Genomic DNA, 20,918 nt, shown 5'->3' on the forward strand with positions numbered 1-20,918 from the left:
TTTGCTGCAGTAACTGCCTCTACTCATCAACTGTTGGACCACTGCTATGAGCATTGATTGCATTCTGCCACAAGAGTTTTAGGGAGATCGGGTACTCCAACACTTTTTAGATACTATAATATGGTATGGTGGGAGGCCCAGTAAACTGGCAAGTCAGTTTTATATGGTGTGGCATTAGCTAAGACAATATTAAGGACAAAAAGACAATGACTTTAATGTTTACATTTCATCATTCCCAGCCTAGAAACAAAAGCAATAGTTTCAAAAACCCTTGTATAGTCTATATAAAAGTATCCCTTATAAGATAATGTGTCTAATGTGTCTGTTTCCCAGCCTTCATCACGGAGGCTTTCTGCCCTGCACATTTTAAAGCTTTAGCTGCTTTGACACACTTCAGCTGAGGAAGGGGTTAAAGTAGTGATTAGTTTGATCATGTGTGATCATGTGTGTTTGGAACAGGGGAAAAAAACAACTTGTGCAGCACAGGGTCCAGGATCAGACTTGAGAGACTTGGGTGTAAATGGTTTCCCTGTTCACAAGGTTTATCAATCATCCCAATACTCTATTCACCAATTGTTCTATACAAAAGTACATCACAAATGAAATCTTAGGACATGGGATTACTGACATTAGCATGGTGTGTATGCAAATAAGGATTTGTTTACATAGTTTTACATTTAAGTTATTGTATAGTTGCTGTAGCATCCACCCATACCCCATTCCTCCAAAGACTTGTCAGACCGAATCTGCACCCATGTTCTTACATATATTCATATTTTGACTACTTAACAAGCTCATAGTTCAGTAAATCCAGAGACATTTAGGGAAATAAAATACTTTTTTCTTGACTCCCTGAAAATATGATTATTACATGATTCTTTCATCTTTCAGTATGCAGTATAGAAACATCACCTTAGAATGCCCAGATATCACTTTAGTTCCAGTAATATTAAAAAAGCAAAAACCTTTGGAATATTACTTGAGGAAGAAATGCTATTTTTTAATCCTTAATAAGACCACATATGCTGAATCCTCCCTATGTCCGTCTTAATTAGCTACAGTTGTTTAACCAGTAAAAGTAAGAATCAGGGAAACTTAAAACTTCTTGACATATGCAACATATGGATCCCCATGTGACTGCTGGTGATAGTATTCTCTGGAATCTGCATTAGCTCCTTTGTCACATTTCATTTTGCTGTCTCTCTACTCCATTTCCAGGGTACTGAAAGGAAATATTCTAAGTAGTTCTTAGTAAACTATATATGAGACTGATTTCAGCAAACCCACAATGAACCTGCACTTGCCTAGGCCTCCCTGGGTCAGGTTCATCAGTTGTTTTTCTCCTTCACTTTTCCCACCCAATTGTACTTTTTAACTTAAGATATTAGGTTATACTTATACGTTATATAGAGATACATTATATATCTTTATAATGATGTTACATAATGAAAATACAGTAATGACTACTTGTACAGCCAGTTTGTGTGAATTAATGAAAAAGGATAGTGATGCAATATGAGGGCAATATTATTTGGATGGGGAAGTCCGTTGGGAAACCCCAACAAATTTAGTCCTTGCTATGCAAACGTGTCAGTATCCTGCTGGAGAACATGTCTCTCTTGCTCCCTATATATAGGCTACATGCATGCTGAGATATCACCAGACCTAAGTGTCTCTCAAGTCAGTGATAAGACAGGCGCTGCATAAATTATCACTTTCATCTGGCATTGTCACTCACTATGGAAATTTGCTGACACGACACTAAACCTTTGATTGGCTATCTAGTGTTTGAGGGAGGATAATAACATATCCACGTCGTCATCCCATTGGAAAGGAAGGCAGAACGTAGCTAGACGGAATTTGCGAAGTTCCGAAGTTGGAGGCACGAACGCATCATCAAATTGAGGAATCAAAGAGAAAGGAGGTGGATTGTTAAAACTGTGGGATCCAAAAACGGTATGGCTGCTAAGTCCAAATAATTATACAGTTCTTAGCGGGGACGCTCACTCTCACGAGGCCTCATTTTTGTGTGTCGAATCTGGTGGTAGCGGATGGGACAGCCTGCTTGTCATCTTGCATGCCATTGTTAAAATAATGGGCTGTGTTAAGATAGCCTTATTAATTAGCTAACCTAGATAGGTTAGTAGTTTCTCAGCCCTGTGGCAGGCAGTCGCCATTCTTGAACTTTGTACAAAATCGTAGAGTCTACAGCAGTCAATTTGAATGACGTTATTGTGTGGCGTTGCTAGCATACAAATTTAGCTATCTGCAGCCTTACCATTTTTGGGCACATTTGAGGGTTGCCTTATAGAGAGCCGCGCGAAGTCCATGTAACTTGTAATTAGGAGACGTTGTGATTATTATTCGGCTATCTAATATTTAACCTTTAGTCGAAATCTCTGTGTTGTGACTGTCTTCGTGTTGTCCGTTGCGTAACAGGCCGTTGCTGTTGTGTGATTGTCAAAAGCTTTTCTCAAAATCAGTGATGATTTACAAACCTCATTCTTTGTTATGGTTTCCGAAGGCAGTAGTACATTTTGTTTTATAAGACTAACGCCACCTTGGGTGTTTCGACTTTACAGCCCAATACGATAAAATAAGTTAATCTTTAGCAATGCTTATTACAAGGTTTTCCAGGGGTTGTACACTTTTTGTGTTATCACTCTGTATTTTGTCTATGGAACTACCTGACGATAATGTGTTTTCACTAACGTACAGCAAGAGCTCTGTTATTCCAGAACGCTGTCTGCTCATGGCAGGGTTGGTCTAAGTGGCACCGATAACGCTTTTTGTGTGTGGATTTTTGTTGTTTTGATTTTGTTTGTTTTTTTGCAGGTGCTAAGACACAGGACTGTGATGTCTGATAATAGCACCGGCAGCAGTGGGTCTTCCAGTAACAGCTGGACTCTCCTCTCTCCTGAGGTAAATAAAAGAAATGGTAAATTGTTTGGTGTGACTATTATGGATAGTGACTTGGATACATTTTCTGTTACGGACTGGTCCATAAGGCACAATAGGTAAAATTGGTTAAAAGAATGCAACAGGCAACAGTCTCATTAGAATGGAGGAATGGAAAGATTTCTCTGGCATCACCTGTACATGCAGCTGGGCATCTGTTCATGGTTGTGTGTACATGTCTAATTTTCTCTCCCAATGTGTAAATACCAAGTAATAAATTTATCAGGTAAATGTACTATATAGCTGCACCTGATAATTTGACATGCATTTTACAGTCAATCTACCAGTGCTGCCACTACTATGATGAGCTATAGTCAGTTGATTGACTGTACCCTGTGTGTGATGTCAAGCTTTCGTAATTGACTTGATTTTGGTCAAAGTTTTTATTTATCATATGTGCAGCATGTCAGAGACATCATACATTGAAAAGCTTATAGTGTGGCTCAAGGTAAATTTATGGCAAAAAGGGTAGGTGATGGCTGAATGCCTTTAATATATATGTATAATGCCAATGCATTTGTTCATGCAAATTCTTCATAATGCACCATAAACTAAAATGTATGCATTTTTGTGAAGGAGCAAGAAAGTATGTGTACATGCTTTTTATCATGCAAGTATAATGTGTCAAGATAATAACAAGTGCAATACTTCAGCAAAGTTTATTAACCCTTTTGTATTGCCATCACAATCACACAACCTGACCTCTCCCACAAACAAATAGAAAAAATTATAAACAACCTCCCCTTTTTGTTAAAGGGGAAAGAACAGATAAAACAGCAAGGAACTTTTTTTTTTCTTTTTCTTTTTTTTTGCACAGGAGTTCAACATAGGTTTTAGTTTAGTCTATCTGTACAGACTTTACTTAAGTTCCCATACAAGTTCACTTAGGTCCTTAAAGAGAACCAATGCAGATGCCCCCACTTTCTTAAAACAGTCAGCAAGTTGCTTCTTTGTAGCTGACCAAAGATTTTGCTGTTTACTTCCACAGATGACTTCCTTGATGTTGCTAATTTCAAGGCAAGGTCTATTTTCTGTAACATGGTGGATTTACAGAATCAGAAAGATAGCAATTGTCCATTACACAAAGGATAGGCAAGGCGTGCCCTTTGTTGTTACCTGTAGTAAGTGTAGAGAGAATGTAGCCAAGAAGATGGTGTAGAATCTCTGCTGAATTATGGGTTGGCTCTCCAATTGATTGTTTATATGTCCTTTATTTTTGCAGCACATAAACATATCATAAGAACGAAGATCCTGAAAACTTACTTATTTCTGAGTAAAACATTAATCATGCAACACACAGTCTAAGTTGGCCGACAATACAGTTTAATTCAACAGTTTAAAATCAGTACATCTTTTAATACAGTTTTAATCTATATTTGGAATTAATCCAATCAGATTGGTGAAAATTTATGTAAACATAGCCATTGAGGATGTTCCTTACCATTCCGTAGGGCTTTGGTGAAACCTTCCTAAATATATTCGTCTTTGTATTTATATTTGGACATTGTGAAGACTGTAGCTAACCTTATTCAGACTTCATAACTGTCAGATCTCAGGAAGCAGTAAATGGAGCCGTGGAGTGGACACACTGCTGTCTATAGATGCAGTCTATTATGGGCTTAGTTTGTGTGCTTTTGTTTTCTCTGCCTTGTAAGGGTAGTCTCTGGGGTTCTAGATTACTACTTGCTTAGTCCTTAGTCAGTTTCAGTCTTGTCTTTTGCGATGATTAATTGGTCAGTACAGCTACAGTTTTGGGTTAGTCCCACCTCTACAATTAACAACTGAGGCTAACACCAATAAATTAAGAATGTAGCCAAAAGAAGGAAGAAGGGTCTACATGCTATTCTTACTACCTAATTGAACTTAAGATGATGCCACACTAGGGCAAAGTGGCTACTGTGGGCTCAAAAGGCACTATTTATTGTTGCCTGCAGCCAGACCTAATATATCTGTTGCTCAGTCCTCCATATAATCCACACATATGGGCCTCAAAGAAACCAGTGCTTATGTCTACCTATGCCAAACCCTGCTACAGAAACCAACCAACCAATAACTATCCAGGAAATGACCTACTGGAGCAAACTGAGACTGCTACAGGAGCCAGGCTCCCAGACCTCAGCATCATCTGATGCCAGTGGTCAGGAGGAGGGTACGTCGCAAGTGATGTGTAATAAAACAGAAGCATGGTAAGAGGGTAGGAGTCCATGCCAGGATAAGTTTACCCTAGTCGACTAGTTCTACCATCCATCCTGCTCTCCAATGTTTGCTCCCTGGACAACATGCTAGCCTATTGCACCACCCAATATGAATTTAGAGACTGCTGTGCTTTTCACAGAAATGTGGCTCATCGACAGAAATCCTCACACTTCCATCCAGCTGGATGGGCTTGCATGTTTTGTGTGGACCGAAATAGAGCCATGTCCTGTTAAACTCGAGGAGGGGGTATGTGTGTCTACATCAACACAGAATGGTGCAAGAACTCTGTGCTAGTCTCCAAACACTGCTCACCACTGGTGGAGCTTATAACTGTTAAATGCAGACCATTCTGTCTGCTGTAGCAATTGAACACTGTGTTCATAGTTGCAGTGTACACTCCTCTCCCCCCAAGCAACAACATGAGAGGTTCTCTATGATCTGTATGGGGCTATTGGTGAACTGCAGAACACATACACAGACATACTGCTTACTGTGATTTCAATCATGCAGATGTCAAGTCTGTGTTCCCTAAATTCCATCAGCATGTAGACTTTGCAACAAGAGGGGTGAACACGTTGGATCTTGTTTACACAGACATCCCCAGTGCATACCAAGCAGCACCCTGCCCCAACCTCAGACACCCACACCACATCTCTGTTATTCTAAAACCAGCATACAGCCTGGTCGTCAGATGCTCCAAGCCAGTTCAGAAACAGGTGAAAACCTGGCCAGCAGGAGCCATCCATGCTGTTCAGGATAGTTTTGATCAAAGTGTCTGGTGCACATTTACGGAAGCTGCAACCAATAGTGACTCCATTAACCTGGAGGAGTACACAGTACATGTGCATGCCCCAAACAGAAGCCACAGATGACTGCTGAAATGCATACACTGCTGAAGATGAGCAGGTGCCAAAGTGGCCTTGAAAACAGCATGGGCCAAAATATCCCAGGCTATCGGGGATGTGAAGTGCATACATACTCAGAGACACTTCCAGGACTCACATGACACATGGCACATATGGCAGTGCATTTAGGCAACCTGTAATTACAGAACACCTCCTGCATGTGACGGTAATGCCTTCTTTCCAGACATGCTGAATTTCTTATATGCGTGGCCTTAAGCACAGAACAACAATGTGGCAAAAAGACCTTCCCTTCATCTAACGATCAGGTATTGGGCCTGACCATGGCTGCTGTAAGAAAATCTATGTACAGAGTCAACCCATGGAAGACTGCTGGACCAGACAGTGTTCCTGGCTGAGTGCTCAAGGGATGTGCAAACCCTTGAATGTTCTCACAGCCATCTTCAGCATATCCCTGAGCAGCAACACCCTACATGCTTTAAGGCCACCACTATTGTCCCTGCACCAAATAAGTCTTTAGTGTCCTTCCTGCTCCAGTGACTACTGACCTGTTGCACTTTCCCTAATCATCATGAAGTGCATGTCATGAGGCATATCAAGATGCAACTGCACTGGACCCCTCACTGGACGTTCAACAGATGATGCAGTCGCCACTACCCTTCATCTGGCCTTTACCCATCTGGACAAAAAGGATGCGTCAGAATGCTGTTCAGCATTTAACATCATCCCTCAGCATCATCTTGAAAAGCTGAAACTGCTGGGCCTGAAAACCTTCCTCTGTACGTGGATCCTGGAGTTTCTGACTGGGAGATCCCAGTTAGTTTGGATCAGGAGCAGCATCTTCACCACCACACAGCATCAAGGCCCCCCAGGGCTGTGTGCACAGTTGGTTGTTCACTCTTTTAACTCACAACTGTACAGCAATGCACAACTTGAACTACATCAAGGTTGCTTATGACATGACTGTGGTGGGTCTCCTCAGCGTGGATGACGAGTACGCATACAGGGAGGAGGTGCAGTGGCTAACGGACTGGTGCAAAGTAAATCCCCTGAATGTAGAAATGTCTCTGAATGTGGAAAAAATGAGGTGGTGGTTGACTTCAGGAAAGTATGTGGTGATCACTTTCTAATCAATATTGGCAACTCCTCTTTGGAAATCATTCCAAGTACAAAATTCCTTGGTGTCCACCTAGTAGAGAACCTCACCTTGACCCTCAATTACCAGCGCCATAGCCAAGAAAGCCCAGTATCTTATTTACTTCCTCAGCATTTAATTGCTACTTATAGTTCCATTTAATCCATCTCCAACTGTCTTAATTGTGTTTAAATGTACTTTTTTTTTTTTTACTGTTAACATTGACAAAAGATATCACTTCAGGAAAATATCAGTGACTTCATGACTGTGTGTAAACATCAGACTGATTGCAGTAATTACATTTGAGTTATATGTAGGATTGCACTTCATCTGATTTGTAGCACTGTTTAAATGCACAGAAAACCCTTAATATAGTGGCAATTCACAGCTAAACATCCTCCTCCCTTAAGTCATTCTTCATAACAAAGAGTGGCTAAATGTTAACAATTCCACCTTCATGACTGGAATGATTCATATCTGGGAAAGCAGTCATCTTTGCAAACAGTCTGCCAAAATAAATGCATAAATGTAAAGCCTTAACAAATGTTTCATTTTTGGTAGTATCAAAGTGTTTCTACACAATTTGAAAGAAAAATAAGTGAATAACGTGTCTTGTCTAATCTGCACAAAATGTACCCCAACTTGGTAGCACTTTCTACGAATTTAAAGAATGGTGCTCAAGATGGAGCACACTTTCTGCAGTATTCATATCAAACACGGGTCAGCACTCTGAGGCAATCTCAAAACTCCATTATTTATGCTGCAATTATTCACTTGAAAATATAAGTATCTTTCCTCCAAAAATAGCTACAAAGGAACTAAGCTGAGAGTACAAGTAATATGCTAAAATTCAAAGGAACATTTGCTGACATTAAAATATCCAGAGAAAATACTCATACAGATAACACTACCCCAAAGTGAAGCACTTATGACAGAACACTTTAATTTTCATACTGACCCTTCATTAACTGGTAATTTAACATTTTATAATTTTAAATGTGTGTTCTAATAATAAAATTATAATATAACTTTCCTAATAAACCACAAGATGGGCTCATTAATGCACACCCTTTAGTAGCTAATTTATATGCCTTTAAACTCCCTACCCCCAGTCTAGGAAAAAGCATTAATAGTGCCACAACAATTGTGTGTACATGCTAATTGTGTTATTTCCCTTTATTTGTATACTGCACACCTGTTACAGTTATGGTGAGCACGTGCAAGTGTTTGACTCCTATGTCATTTCCGCCATGGGACTTTGTATACTGCAGTTAACAGATAATGGACACACAGTGAAGTCGAGCAGGTAAACGGGAAATTTAAAATAACTTCTGCAGTAAACTGCGTGACAATACGTTTTACTATTTTGGAACTGTGGAGGTCACACAACATGCTGTCAGTCTTTTGTAAAAGCTGCATTTTCTCTTATCCACACTACAGCACCCAAGCTGCATTTTCTGAATTATCCACTTTGGAGAGCAGATTTCAAAAGATGCAATAGTGGAAAATACTGTTTTAGTATGAATGGGCAAAATGTGACAACAGATGTGTTTTACAATTTACATATGTTTGATTTATGCCTAGTCCACACTTTCATGAGTATTTTGAGGGTTGCATCTCACTCTTCCAGTTTGAGAGAGGCTACAACTAAAGCTTTTTTTCTTTTTGTCCAGTTCTACAATGTCTCTACACATTTCCGCTTCATTTTTGATAACTTTCATAGGCTTTCTTTTAATCAAAATGCAATGGGATTTTGTAGAGAACAGCAACCATCCTCTACCTCCAGTGCCATGACAATATCAGTGATGAATGTGATAGTTACTGTCTCTCTTGCATGGCCATCAGTCACAAAACCTGCCTGTACCTACAAACACCCAGTTTTGTTCTATAAACTCATTTTATTTATTTCAGGAGGTTGCCAGTGACACTACTGGACACGTAGATGATGGAACAGAGAGTATTGGTGATGCACCAAGCCTTTCAGAGGAAGTTGCAGGTTACCTCTTCAGTCCTACAGTGTCCCTTTTTATATCAGATTCTTAATTTCTCAGTAGAGGGTGAATGTATTGAGAAGAAACCTCCATTTGTAATCTGAAATTGTTTACACAGTCTACATGTTGTAGCTCTACATGCCCATTTTCCCCACAGCAAGCTCTTCGGATGTGAAACCAAGTGAGGGTGAAATTCCACTGGAGACCATTTTTTCAGAAGAGGGCCACCAGGTTGGGCATTATAATGTGGTGTATTTGTGATCTTTACCACCTATAATCCTGCCAATTAGTCTGTCAATCTGTTATTCAGAAATGTACTCCTAACAGTTAATTATTGTTGTCTCATTAAAGTTATTTTTACTTTAACCTCCCCTTCTTTTTTCACAGATGTAACCATAACCTTAAAACAAAACTAAAATTTACATATGTACATGTTTGCAAAAGTATTGTTCAATTATTATTTAAATGTCATTAATCCTGTTTTCTATATTGCCATACAGTATTTGCATGTGAATATGGTTTGAATTGGAACAGTGGAATACAAAATATAGATATAGTTTTTAATTTCTATTTTATAAGCAAGCAAACTGTAGTATATAGTATGAAAAACTAAGGAACTCCTAATAGAATGAGTCAAAACTTTTTTTTATGACACAAATGCAAAGCCTAATACCTAATACTAATATCTGGTGATGGGAAAGTTACTGACATCTAGTGGCTCACTAGAAAAATAGTTAATAAAACATTAATGTTAACTGTTATTTACAGATTTGTCAGGAAACTTCCCCGGAGTTCTTTGAGGGGACAGCTTCTGGTCTGGCTATTGAAGCTGACCCTGAAATATGTGCCCCTATCATCCATGATACTATCACCAGCTCCCCTCCTGACAATGATCTTCTTGGTGCGGTTCCCTTTAGCATCGCTACAGAGTCAGCCCTCTTGCTTTCAGAGGAGCCAACCCTTGAAGAGCCTTATGTAGAGACCTTTCCTGATGTACAGCCCACCGTTGAACTTCCTTCCAAAGAAAGCCCTGCCACTGAATCAACACCTGAAATTACCACTAATTCTGAACCAAGAGAAAAGAGTCCCTCTCCTGAGATTCCTGATTCTACTACTTCTGGTGTTGGTGCAGACATAAGGTCTCTGGTCTCTGACATCAGTTATACGTCTGCAATCCCTGTAGAAGATATTAATGTTGAGGCAATTCCTGGCCCTGAAAGCCTATCTCCAAGTTTACTCTCTGAGGTTGATTTTGGTTCAGTAGCAGAAAGCCCACAACTTGAGAGCCCATATACAGAAACAATCACTTCATCTGCCTTGGAAGAGGAGGAGTCTGAAATACAGGGTGAAGAGCTCAAGCCAGCAGATAAATCAATGGATGTAATGAGGAAAACAGGTATGATGTGGAAAGAATGCAAAGCTCAACAATAATATGCCTTAGCTTCTAAACCTCTCACGTTATTAGTCATTTTCTCCCTTGCTCGTGATGTGTGTAGAATATGCTGGTGTGGATATCTCAGTTGGCACTCCAGCAGAGGGAGATGGACTGCGGCTCCGGCATGTGCCACACAATGAGGTGGAAAGACAGAGCTCGGATGAGGAAGAAGAGGAATTTAAGCTACCAGAGAGGAAAGAGGAGAAAGCAGGCTTCTCACTAAATCATCTGATTGTAGGAGCACTGGTGCTGTTGTGTCTTGGCTCGCTTTTCTTCTCAGGTGAGTTGATAAACAAGAACACAGGTCCTTAGTTCTTCATCTGGAATATGCTAAAAGGCTCAATTAAAACACTTCACAAATTATTAACCTTTGATCAGTGAGCTTTGATTTGTAATCAGCAAGGGCCTGGAGCTCAATTTCCTTCTTTGATTTTCAGCTAATTTTAAGTGCTTCAATTGCAGTACTAAATTGTGCTGTGCCTCCAGGTTCCATGGTTGACCAGGATGGCGGTAGGTACACAGTGAGTGCTAGGTGGCAGAATAAACTTATATTGTTGGTGGGTAGGAGTTCCCTTCAGCACCATGTCAAGGCCATCTTCCTGGCTACAGATGCTGACATTAACAACTTAATACAAAAACATTGTAAACAACATTTTTTACAAATTGCAAAATACAAAAAATTCTTCCTAGATCACAGGCTGAGGGTCACTTCTGTTTGCACTTTTGTTCTGCTAACTCCTTCTAACCAGCAACCAGATGCCCACCACTCAGCTTTGCCAAAGCAGTGTGACACTTCTAGCATTTACTTTCTTCTAAGCCATTATAGCTTGTAGTATCTCCTAGACAAAGCTGAACTGCTTAGCAGATATGCTTAGCAATAGTAAATGGTTACTAAGCTATTTGCTGTAATGAAATTGTGTGCTGAATTCAATTAAAGTGCAACCTGATCATTCTGTTCCCAGGTGATTGTTTTTTAATTGTTTTGTTTTTACAAATTCAGGCTCAGTGAAAAAGCATCTATTTTTCAGATGTGTGCTTCCTTGTAAATGGGGAGGAGCAGCAATGAAATGCTATAGCTGTACTTTTAGCTACATCCTTTGCTATGTATCCCTACATTCCTGTGGCTTATAACAGTGCACTGTTGAATTTTCTCTTTTCTTTATCCATCCCTTCCTCCCTCACTCTCAACCCAGAAGACTTTGATGCCTCTGAGCCAAGTGAACAGGTTAGCTGCTACTTTTAAAAACAATTTGGACAGTTTGTGTATAATGCAAATTTTGCATCTTACTATGATATACTGTTTTTAGCAACGTGTGTGTGTGTGTGTGTGTGTGTGTGTAATCCCTGCATCTGTTTGCCCCTTTATCTAATTAGTTCTCTAAATCTGTTCCACCCTAGGAACTTCTTGAAAAACTTGCTCAAGAAAACAAACAGATTTACATACTGGAGGCCGAGATACAGGTCAGGATATTATATATGCAATTGCATAAAATGTGTAGCAGGACATTTTGTAGTGTGAGTCTCAATTTCCTCCAGTGGAATTCTGATTGCGAGTGCATATATATATATATGTTGAATATTCAAAGAGAACTTGATCAAAAATTGGTGATGGTGATTGGTACTCTGTAGGCGTACAAGAATTGTCTAATGTTGTATAATCTTTATCAGCATAATGTTGAGTTTGCATTTCAGATCAAATGCGGGTATGTATGAGATTCTTCAAGTGCTAGGTTAAATTGTAGCTATAGGTACTGTTTCGTAGAAATCTATGGCAAAAGAGTATGTATGTACTGTGCTTGAATCCTTTTTATCTGAATATCCATTGTTTTTCACATTGTTTACTATGAGCTATCTGCACTTCTGTGAAAAGTTTGGTAACGTAACATATTACATGAGCCGGTTGACTAATGCTTTCCCAAGAAATATCAGTTCTTTTTGAAAGCTACACATTAACCATGTATTCTTCAAATATTTTAATTAAGGTTCAAGATGGCAATGAGAAGAAAATGTAGCTACCTGAGTGCATAAATATTGTATTGCTTACACAATGATGGTAGATCGATGTTAACACTGGATATGATATGAAATAATGGCTACCTTGGTTTTTCAAACAACAAAGGACAAACCGAAGCAAAATAAGAAGAAAAAGGAAAAAAGACACTACTGGCAAAGTAATTGGCTAATGTCAGTGAATTAGCTGCTATTACAAGGGTATTTCGCCCTACATTACAAAGTTAACATTAAACTCCACAAATATGTCTTGCAATTTTTGGTAGCTACCTAGCCAGCCACCAACATAACTGCTTATCAGTAATTTGCAGCTTTTTAGTATTTTGCTTGGCTACAGAGAAGGACCAGAGATCTGTACTCTGGACTGCTTCCAGGCTCGAAAACAGCTTTCACACTTTGCCAAATGTACTAAACTCATGGAGCAAGTGGACCTGGGTCTGGAAAAAAGTTCTAGTCTGAAAATGCCATGAATCCCTTCATGTTGCAGAGAAAAACCAAGCCCATGTTTATTCTTATCTTGGCTCAAGATAATTCATTCTCCCTTTTAGCTTGCTGACCCTCTTCAGTTCAAGTTTCAGGGTTTTTTTCCCCCCACCAAACCTGTTCGTTGAATGAGTATTTCATGCTTGTTGAAAAATTGTAAATGTGTCAGAAATCTTGGACAGTGAATGCTTGTGATTGAACAACTTGGAACGAGTGAGTTTTATATATGCAGTGTGATGGGCAGTTGTTGGCCAGTAATGTGTATGTACTGGCGATGTTGCTGTATATAATCTGTAAGGGCATCATTTTGTATATAATATACATACATTTCTGTAAGGGGATTTTTAATGCTTTTCTTCGCCATGCACAAAGGCTCAATTGGCTAACTCATGGATTGTGAATTAAGGTTAATGGTAGATAGTGATCATGACACTTTACTGTCTAGTTTGTACTGACCTCCAAGTTGTAATCTTGTACATTTATTATAAAGATATACTTGTGAATACATAATATGCAACTGGTGTCTGAAATAAGCTGTGTGGTCCTTTTCTCAGTCCCAGAAAGAAGAGTTGCACAAGGCACTGAGGCTGGCTGCAGATAAAGGTACAACTGATGTAGAAAATGCTATGATGAAAGAAGAACTGTCTGCATTGCCTGGTCTGAAACAAGAATTAGAGGAGCTCAGAGCCAGGGTCATGGAACTCACCCAGCTTACAGGTATGTACATATAGCACAAAAGACCTTGGCCTGCTTTTATAGATGGAACATACTGTTTGCATTTTTGTTGTTGTTGTTGAAAGGAATATCGTGTGTGTAGTGTGCCAAGAATAGTCTGTTTGACAGTCATAAAGAATGCAATCAAGTTTAAGAATTTTATTTTGCTTATGATAGATATGCTACTAATGAGCAGGCAGTAAGTTTATCATTTGGCCAGTTGCTTAAAAAAAATGTCTCAATTTTTATTCAGTATTTGAACAATCAGAAATGTACATGCAGATGACTATTTCTGAATCTGACCAGCCCTTCCATGCACATGGATGGAAAAATGCAAGTAAAATATGGGATGAAACAACACGAACAATTTTATGTCTGCACTTTATAAAATATTTTATAACCTTTATATAGTCTTACTGCTATAAAATATTTGTAAAAGTAAATATAATTGCTTTGCCTGAAAAGTCAGGAAGTTATGAAGGCCCAGTGAAAAAATGAAATGTTTAAGTAATTATCCAGCAAACTAGGTCCCTTGTGAAGTTGGATTTTAACAAAAAAACACCCTCCCCAGCCATAAAGCTTAATATCAGTAAGGTGTTCAGCAGTCACAAAATATGCAGTGACCTGTATCCAAATCATAAAACTTAAAATAACAATAAAACTGCATAATGACTACACCTCACAACTTCTTTGTTAAGCTGGTTTGGCACGTTTGTCTTTCTCTGTGAACATCATAATTTACAAAGGAAGTTATCGTTGAAGAAACGTGAAATGGAAAGACGAAGAACAGCAACTGAAATGCAAGCATATAGTGATGCTCTGGGGGCCACTGTGGCATTTTGTCTCTTTTTAATTACTGCAAAATCTGAACAAACATGAAGTTTGATGTCAGAATTGAAGCAGCCATTTAGGTCTTAGCTGACTAATATTAGTAGAGTTTATCGTGACAGTGAGGAGAGAGAGAGAGAAGACTTTTTGTCTAGTGCTAGCAGTAGTTATGATGATCTGTTGCACATGTTAACTTCAGGCATGCCTAACTCTGGTCCTTGAGGGCTGGACTCTGGAACTGTTTGAGTTTCATTAGTCATTCAACTTATTTAAATACAGGGTTTTAGGTGTATTGAAGCAGGAAACAAATTCAGCAAATTCATATTTTGTTTAATACACAGATTTTCTGGTCATAACAGGCTTGACAGCTTGGATCAGTTGCTAAATGTTTGCCACAATCTGAATAGTGGCAATGCATAACAGAAATATTTAATTTCTTAAATAATGAACAATTTGTCTGTAATGGGACTGGTCTGGTTTGCCAACTGACAGTGGCCTCATTATAGGGCCTCTCTGTGTGTGTGGTGTTATGTAAAACCTGTTTACTTTTAATTACAGTTAATGGAGAAAACATGTAGCATGACTGTTGAAAATAATTGCATTAGGAGTTCCATAATTACTGTGAAATTGTAATTATGCACCTTCAACAGGAAATCTGCCATCAAAAAGGCCTCATCATGCATCAAGACTCGAACCATATTTTTTAAATGCTATCCTTTTGTTACATCGCAAGAACCTTCACACCTTTCCAAGAAATAGGGACAGAGTAAACAGAATCGGAATCAGGCTTTATTGGTCTACTATGCTCATGCATGCAAGAAATTTGTTCTTGGTTACAGTAGCTCAGCCCATACAGTGGCTTGTACTTGGCACAACAAAGACACCACACTTGCAACACACACCTACACTCACAAACATACAAACCCAGTCAGTCATGTGAACCTTGTCATGTGAACTTGTGAACCTTGCATGTGCATCAATTGTTCAGAGTGCTGTGTGCAGTGGTTGGAGATGCCTTTGTAGAATGATGAAGTAAAAATAAATAAGTAGATTGACAGGTGAAATGTAGGGCAGAAAAGTGCAGATAATGGTGAAGTACTACAACATGATCGAGATGAAAAAGGTTCAGGTGTCTGATTTATACAAGTTATGGGCAGTTTATATGCAATTAGGTATTCAACTTTTCATGAGTTTGATGGCATATGGAAAAAAGCTTCTTTGTAGCCACGTTGTCTTGATTCTCATTTGGCTAAAGCGCCACCTTGAGGGAAGGCGCTGGAACAGGTGGTGATAGGGGTGAGATGGCTCTGCTGTCATTTTTTCCACCCGCTTCCTGATTCTGGAAATGAGCAGATATAGCAGTGTGGGCATCTTAACACCAGTGGTTTTCTCTGCAGACCTGATCATGCGCTGAAGTCTGTGGATGCCATGTTTGGTGGCTGAACTGCCCCACACTGTACTGGATGTGGTGATGACCAATTCTATGATTTCAGCGTAGAACTGGTCCATCAGCTCCTGGGGCAGGTTGAGCTTCCTCAGCCGATGCAGAAAATACATCCTTTGTTGGGCTCTCTTGAACCTTGGTCATTGTACTACCCAGGAACTTGAAGGACTCCACTTCTGACACAGTTCTGTCAAGGATGGTGAGTGTATACAGGGTCAGGGGACTTCTCCTCTAGTCCAATGTAATTCCACTGTTTTTGCTGTGTTCAGTTCCAGGTTATTGTGGATACTCCAGAGGACAACCTGGTCCACCATGTGTCTGTAAGCAGACTCATCACCATCATGTATGAGACCAATGACTGGTATCATCTGCAGGATTTTGACTAAGTGGAGCATGGAGGTGCAGTCATTTGGTCTACAGTCATGGCCAGAGGTTTTGTGACAACTTTTGGTTTTAACAAAGGTTACTGCCTCAGTTTTTTTTAGATCCTTTTGGCAGATGTTTATATGGCATAGTCAAGTACAATTCTAAGCATTTCATAAGTTTTTTTTTTTTTTTTTTTTTTTTTTTTTTTTTTTTTTACTTTTTATTGACAAATACTCCCAGTTTAAGCAAAGTCTTAATATTTACAGTGTTGACCCTTCTTTTTTAAGACTTCTGTAATTTGGCATGCTGGATATCAACTTCTGTGCAAAATCTTGACTAATGGCAACCCATTCTTGCCTAATCAGAGCTTGGAGTTAATCACAGTTTCTGTGTGTGTTTGCCCACCCTCTTTTTGAGGATTGACTACAGGTTCTTAATGGGATTGGAGACCTGTGGAGTTTCCTGGCCATGGACCCAAAATTTCAATGTTTTCACCAAGCCACTTGGTTATCACTTTTGCCTTGTGACATGGTGCTCGGTCACTGATGGTCTGGGTTTTGGATGTGAACTTTCCCCACCCCACCAGCTGCTTTCCGCCAGTGAGGAAGTTGGTGATCCACTGCCAGGTCGATGAGTGTGCTGTGTAGTCGAGCTGGGTAGTATAGATGATAGTATTAAAAGCCGAGCTGAAGTCCAAAAAGAGAATTCTTGCATAAGTTCTTTGGTGTTCAAGGTGCTGAAGGATTAGGTGGCGCCCCATGTTCACATCGTCCATGGACCTGTTGGTCCGGTATACAGACTGCAGGGGGTCCAGCAGGGGGGTTGTGATATCCTTCAGATGATCCAGTGCCAGTATCTCAAAGGATTTCCTGACCACCAAGGTCACTGAGACAGGTCTGTAGTCGTTCAATCCAGTTATGGTGGCTTTTTGGGGTATAGGTATTAGTGTGGCGCATTTGAAACAGGAGGGTACTTCACACAGCTCCAGTGATTTGTTGAATATCTCTGTGAAGACAGGTGCAAATTGATTCGTGTACGCTGACCGACAAGATAGTGAAACTCCGTCAGGGCCAGGTGCCTTCTTCACTTTGTTTTTTTAAGAGGTGTCACAAATCTATCTCGCAGATCTTCAGGGCAGGCGGAATGGGTAGCTGGGTCGAATAGGTGTGTGGTACCGGGCTTTTCAAACCTGCAGTAGAATGTGTTATGGTTGTTAACCAGCTGACAATCATCCATTGTCTGGGAGGGTGGCCTTTTGTAGCTAGTCCTGCAAGCTTTTCCAGATAGTTGATGGCTTATTAGTGAACATCATTCTACGCAGTTTGTTTTGAGTAGTTTCTTGCCTTCTTTGTTCGGAGAATTCCTTGCTTGATTGTACAGTGACCGATCCCCACTTCTGTATCCTTCCTCCTTGGATTGGTGCAAATGTTTCAGCTTTGCATTAAACCTGGGCTTGTCATTGTATTTAATGTGGGTTCTGGTGGGAACACTTTGCTAAAGCCGATGTAGGATATCAGTGTCTGTGTATTTGTCCAGTAAGTAACCTAGCCATCTTTTTAAATGATCATCATCAGTTTTCAGAATAATATTTTATAAATAATAAGGTGAATATATAGAAATTAAAATACATTTTAAGGGTAACTTTATGAACAATATTAATTACTAAGCTGCTTAGACTTTTTTAACTTTTCAGGTATTGCAGTTGTTGGAATGAGTCTTGTATTTATTGACTTTCACTTATATTTGCCTTACTCTGTTCCTTGATTCGCATGTATTTCTGCACAACTTCACACACACAACCCCAATAAATAGGGTTTTTGTGACCTGTAAATTAATAAGAGTAAGAAATTATAGATAAAACAACAGGTAAAACAAATGCTAACATAATTGCAATATCCCATTTATCTATATTAATCCAATGCTCTTGTGTACTTGAATGCTGCTATTATAAAGACAGTCACCTTGACCATTTTTGATAGGCAGAATAAACATGAGGCATGTGATACCTTGAACACCTTCATTCAAGGTATTATTACTTAGAATCAACTTTGCAACCAAGGCAATCATTCTTACTTTCAGTACTCACAAGGAAATCAGTAAAAAAAAAAAAAAAACTACCAAGCTTTTCTTTTGACTGTTAAATTTACATCAATTTCATGTTTTTTGTGATTGTTGTTGTCTCATGATAATTAACAATGAAAATCTAATGATGCATATTTTGGCTCCTTTAGCTGAGGAAGCCTCTGAACCTTCTGCCAGCTCTGTACCATCTTCACCTGGTGTTCCTGGAGAGAGTCAAGGTTCATCTGGGCCTGAGGCATGGTGGGATAAGAAACAGGAGCTTAAGAGACAAAGGACTCTATTGGAAGAGAGCAGAAAGAGGCTGGAAGGAATGAAGAAACACGGTTGGCACCAAAAGGGCCTGAGGGAGAGTTTGGTTGAAATGCAGCAGAGGCTGTCTAAACAGGTGGATCACCTAGGTAAGAGGGATGAGTGGAAAAGGAAGTACAAGCACAAAGAGGGAAAAAAGGAATGGTGTAAAAAGAAGAGTAACCACTGGAAGGTGGAAGAGTCTGGGAAGAGAAAGGATGATGGTGACAGGAAATCCAAAGACCACTTCAAGAAGTACCAAGAAGAGTGGGACTATAAAAACGTTGAGAGGAGGCTTGAAAGAGAGCGAAGAAAACGCAAAGAGAGGCCATGGCAAGTCAAGCTCGATCAGCACCAGCATAATCCCCATCATCATAAACAGCACCATCTTCACCATGAGTCTGTAGGCTTTTGGAAACACCAAGAGGAGAAGCTCAGAAGGAACAAGCACCCTCCAAAACGCTGCCAGGGTGTGGCAGAGTGTGCTGATTCAGAGGGACTAATGCCTGTGAAGTTGTCTGAGTTTCAGGCCCTCTTGGAAGTCTACCTGAGTAAATTGGAAGGGGTTTCTGAGGAGAACATAGAAGCTCTTCATCGTCTCATGGCACAGTTCTTCCAAGGTGGGATCTTCATGCATGAGAGCATGCTCTTCAGAGAGTTTGCTGAAGATGTGGCAGACATCTTGGAGGACCTGGCAGATGTTCTGAATGATGAGCAGCAGGGCGGTGATGATGACGTGCTTGAGGAGCAGATGGAGGAGTTTGAGAGGGAGGCCCTGTGGAAATTTGCTGCCTCTTCTGCCTAGAGCAACAAGGCTTTACACAACCAAGATGGACTGAAAAATGAGCCATGTGAAAGAAAAATGGAATGCCACACCAAAATGAGATGAACAGACATTGGTTATTTTCCCCAGGCTATATGGACTAACTGTAGTGTGCCTGTACTCTGTGAAAGGAGTGTTTTCCTGGAGTCTTGTCATTTAGTGAAGATCCAGTACATTGGGGACCCTGTTGTGAATTACCCCTGTAGTGCCAAGCCCCTGGTTTGTGCTTGTTGTTCATCGATTACTTTGAGTTTGTTGTTGCCTCTTAGTGTCAAGTTAAATCAAATCATCTTTAAAGCAGAAAGGATTCCCTGATTCCTTTAGGGAAAAGTATTAAGGTTGGTCTGGGCTGTAATGAAAGAAGTGAGCCAGCCGAGGCATGTATGTGTATTTTGTACCTGCTGCTTTGGACAGCCTGTATGTACCTGTTTACACTCCTACCATAATATTGCTGACTGCTTGTGTGTCAAACTTGCCTGTTCCCTGTGTAGATATGACCACTTCAGTAAGATGTTTTAAAGCATACTGCACCATCTGAGTGGTGGTGTGTAATTTTTTATTTTTACTTGTGAGGAAAGCTGGCAGATTCTGATTTGACTTGGTATATGAAAAAAATAATGTCAAAGACTGCAAAGGTTTGCTAGTGGGGGAACATGGTCCTAATTTAATCAAATTTCAAAATGTCTGACACGTCATTAAATGAGCTTGTGCACTGCACAGTTTTATTTTGTTTTTGACATTTTTGTGCATAAAATAATCATTTGAGGAAAATAAATTTGTTTGCTAACGTGCCTTTGTTTGTCTGGAAGAAAAGATGGTAGTCAATATATTGTGGACTTGTAGATTTAGTTTTTCTGTTCTTTTTACTGGAGGAAAATGGCCATTTTATTAAATAATTGACTTAAATTATCATTTTTGTCACTAATGGGTCATTATACAGGAGTCTGGCTTTTATAAGCCAATCTGTAAATATGAGGAAAATAATTTAACTAAAGTAATTTAATACAAATTTGGCACTTTACAGAGAAGAAAATTATTTATTGCTAATGTTTTTCTTGTCAAGATTAATTAAATCCAATGGCTGGGCTGGATTCAGACAAACAAAAGTATGAACAAATTTGGAATTTTAATAAAATTTTGTGAGGTACCATCATAAAAATGATTCATTATTTTGAATGGAATTCCTGAGTAAAATATTATTGCACTTAAAGGAAAAAGTAGCCAATTTGATGACTAAATGCAGAGCTTTGTAGACTGGGTGTTTTGCAAGTAAATATGAAATATTTACTACTAGTATTTGCT

The 20,918-nt window shown here is 39.5% G+C and overlaps 1 protein-coding gene across 4 annotated transcripts; it reads left to right on the plus strand.

Moving 5' to 3' along the window:
• Window positions 1–1,664: 1,664 nt before the first annotated feature.
• Window positions 1,665–20,405, plus strand: pbxip1a (pre-B-cell leukemia homeobox interacting protein 1a). Of its 4 annotated transcripts, none has more exons than XM_035528839.1 (11): window positions 1,665–1,956; window positions 2,836–2,922; window positions 9,064–9,148; window positions 9,301–9,374; window positions 9,912–10,539; window positions 10,640–10,858; window positions 11,065–11,088; window positions 11,772–11,803; window positions 11,977–12,039; window positions 13,626–13,788; window positions 18,655–20,405. In XM_035528839.1, exons 2-11 carry the CDS (start codon window positions 2,857–2,859, stop codon window positions 19,596–19,598), a joined length of 2,298 nt encoding a protein of 765 aa, XP_035384732.1. In that variant the 5' UTR covers window positions 1,665–1,956; window positions 2,836–2,856; the 3' UTR covers window positions 19,599–20,405. The 4 variants fall into 4 exon arrangements, with proteins under 4 accessions (XP_035384732.1, XP_035384733.1, XP_026858081.2 ...); XM_035528840.1 differs by having other exon boundaries at window positions 11,775–11,803; XM_027002280.2 differs by lacking the exon at window positions 11,065–11,088.
• The last annotated feature ends 513 nt before the right edge of the window (window positions 20,406–20,918 follow it).

The sequence above is a fragment of the Electrophorus electricus genome, chromosome 8 (genome assembly GCF_013358815.1).
Source record: "Electrophorus electricus isolate fEleEle1 chromosome 8, fEleEle1.pri, whole genome shotgun sequence".
NCBI classification, from domain to species: Eukaryota; Metazoa; Chordata; class Actinopteri; order Gymnotiformes; family Gymnotidae; genus Electrophorus; species Electrophorus electricus.